At 43.5% G+C, this 2,361-nt stretch overlaps 1 protein-coding gene across 1 annotated transcript in view; it reads right to left on the bottom strand.

Annotated features, from left to right (window-relative positions):
* Positions 1 to 1,302: 1,302 nt before the first annotated feature.
* Positions 1,303 to 2,361, bottom strand: part of LOC119430354 (rab11 family-interacting protein 4) — a 27,566-nt gene continuing 26,507 nt past the window's right edge. The window contains exon 11 of the mRNA XM_037697760.1: positions 1,303 to 1,419. Within this exon, the coding sequence (XP_037553688.1) occupies positions 1,303 to 1,419 (117 nt within the window). The remainder of the gene's footprint in view (positions 1,420 to 2,361) is intronic.

Below are 2,361 nucleotides of genomic sequence, written 5' to 3'. Positions count from 1 at the left end.
CCTGTACAACATCCAACCTGTACAACATCCACCCTGTACAACATCCACCCTGTCTCCTCCTGCTCGCTGCAGAAACGTACGACACGAGTTTCATGACCAATTCAGTTCTGAACTAAACGAACTCATTCAAAGAAGAAAAAAAGGTCTGATTCATAAAAAATGATCTGCTGTAACTCGATGGTCAGTGCCACGGTCTTGTAATCCTGAGGTTGCGGGTTCGAGCCCAGGTTGCATCAGGAAGAGCAACCGGTGTAAAATATTGCCAGATTTGGCTCTCTGTGGCGGCCCCTGAGGTCCGGAGCAGCCAAAAGAAGCGTTTCTTATAAACATGACGTGGTTTTAGAGAAAACAGACATTTCCCTGTTACAGTTTGTAGACGTCCCCAAGTCCGTCTCTTCTGGAGTTGTGTCGCACTGAAAACAAAACTAGGCACAACACCTGCTGTGCGTGCACACCAACGTTGCTGCCAGTTTGTGCACAGAATTCCTACGAGCTGAAATCTTTGTCTACCTGTGGCGCACCGGGGGCTCCGTGCACGGCAGACACGGGGCCATCACTCCAGCATGAACATCCTGCACATTCATCCTGCACCGGGGCTGCGCAGCTTCGTTTGGGACTTGTACTAGAACCCAGGACGCTTTAAAACCAGGCGTCGCTCGCTTCAGCAGACGACCCGGTTCACAGACGCTCCTCGGTTTCAGCTTCAGCAGAATTACAAACAAGTGAGACCTCATGTGCATTTGAAGGTTTCCTGGAAGACGTTGTCAACATGAAAATATATTCTTCTTCTGCGTACCTTTACCGACTTCATAAAAATACTCTTTTCTCAACAAACTACACCCAACGATAGCAACGCTTTGTTTTGTGCTCGTTTTAAAAACTCGTCTTCTTTGTCTTCTCACACCACCTTGCCTCTCGTCTTTTCACAGAACACGCTTTGTCCGAGTCAGTGACTCCGCCCGTGAGCAGGTCACGCTAAAGGTTTTTAGTTTTTATCACGTCCAGTGGCTCATCGTGTCCATCGTGGAAGCACGTCGGGCTCAGACTAGTTCCTGGTTCAAAAAATGACCGACTTGTAAGAAGTCAGTCAGAAACAGCAGCAGCAGAGCTCAGAACAGTCGGACTGAAATGAACAGCCACACGTGAACAGTCAGCAGGCGGCCCTTTAGTTGCACGCAGCATCGTTCTGAATGCAAACAGCAAAAAGACGTTATTTATAAAAATTAAAATTAAAATGGAGCCCACATGTCTGTGTTTTCCTCCTGGCTCCACTGGAATGATCAGGAACCAGTTCAGCCTCTGCTAGGTCTTTATCTCCAGAATGGAGGGGTTGTGGTCCAGGATGGACAGGATGATTTTGTCCATGTACTGTCGCAGGCGCAGGTTGATTTCCTCCTGCTCCTTCAGAGCTTCCACCAACTGCAGGGAGACACAAACATCAGCATCTTGATTTCTGCTCCTGGTTTAGTGTCACAGCGTCAGGTCTTACCAAGAACTCTAACAAACACTGAGCTACAACACACGTCCTCACAGCTAACAGACTAGCACAGATGATCGTGGAACACGTGCACGTTCAGAGTGGCAGGTGAGATGCATGAAGAATATCTGACACAAGACAACAAGACAGAGTGGCTTCAACTCAGAGTCCTAAAAATGTCTCGGTTCCACCGAGGTTCCTTTAGTGTTCGATAATTATTTACATCCAGTCTGACGCCTGTTCAGAGAGCAGCTCAGGGTTTACCTGCGGAGAACATCTGCGCACATTATCATTTCAAAATGCCAACTGTTCCTTTAGCAAGAACTCCAACGCAGAGAATCTTTATTTATTTCTATTTCTCTAATTTACTCTTTTTGTTAAAAAAATTAATGAATAAAAACAAAGCATGAAAACTAGCTAGAAGCTAAGAGTAAATAAGTTTGATTAAAACTAAAAGTAGCAAATGACAATTTACAGAACTGCAGCTAAAAGCTAAAGCTAGTAAATATGTAAACAGTAGCAAAAGGTCAGCTAAAAGATAAAGCTAGTAAATATGTAAACAGTAGCAAAAGGTCAGCTAAAAGCTAAAGCTAGTAAATATGTAAACAATAGCAAAAGGTCAGCTAAAAGCTAAAGCTAGTAAATATGTAAACAGTAGCAAAAGGTCAGCTAAAAGCTAAAGCTAGTAAATATGTAAACAGTAGCAAAAGGTCAGCTAAAAGCTAAAGCTAGTAAATATGTAAACAGTAGCAAAAGGTTAGCTAAAAGCTAAAGCTAGTAAATATGTAAACGGTAGCAAAAGGTCAGCTAAAAGTTAAAGCTAGTAAATATGTAAACAGTAGCAAAAGGTCAGCTAAAAGTTAAAGCTAGTAAATATGTAAACA

Source organism: Nematolebias whitei, chromosome 3, assembly GCF_014905685.2.
Source record: "Nematolebias whitei isolate Nwh7 chromosome 3, NemWhi1, whole genome shotgun sequence".
NCBI lineage: Eukaryota > Metazoa > Chordata > Actinopteri > Cyprinodontiformes > Rivulidae > Nematolebias > Nematolebias whitei.
This window is presented reverse-complemented; position numbering and strand designations above follow the sequence as displayed.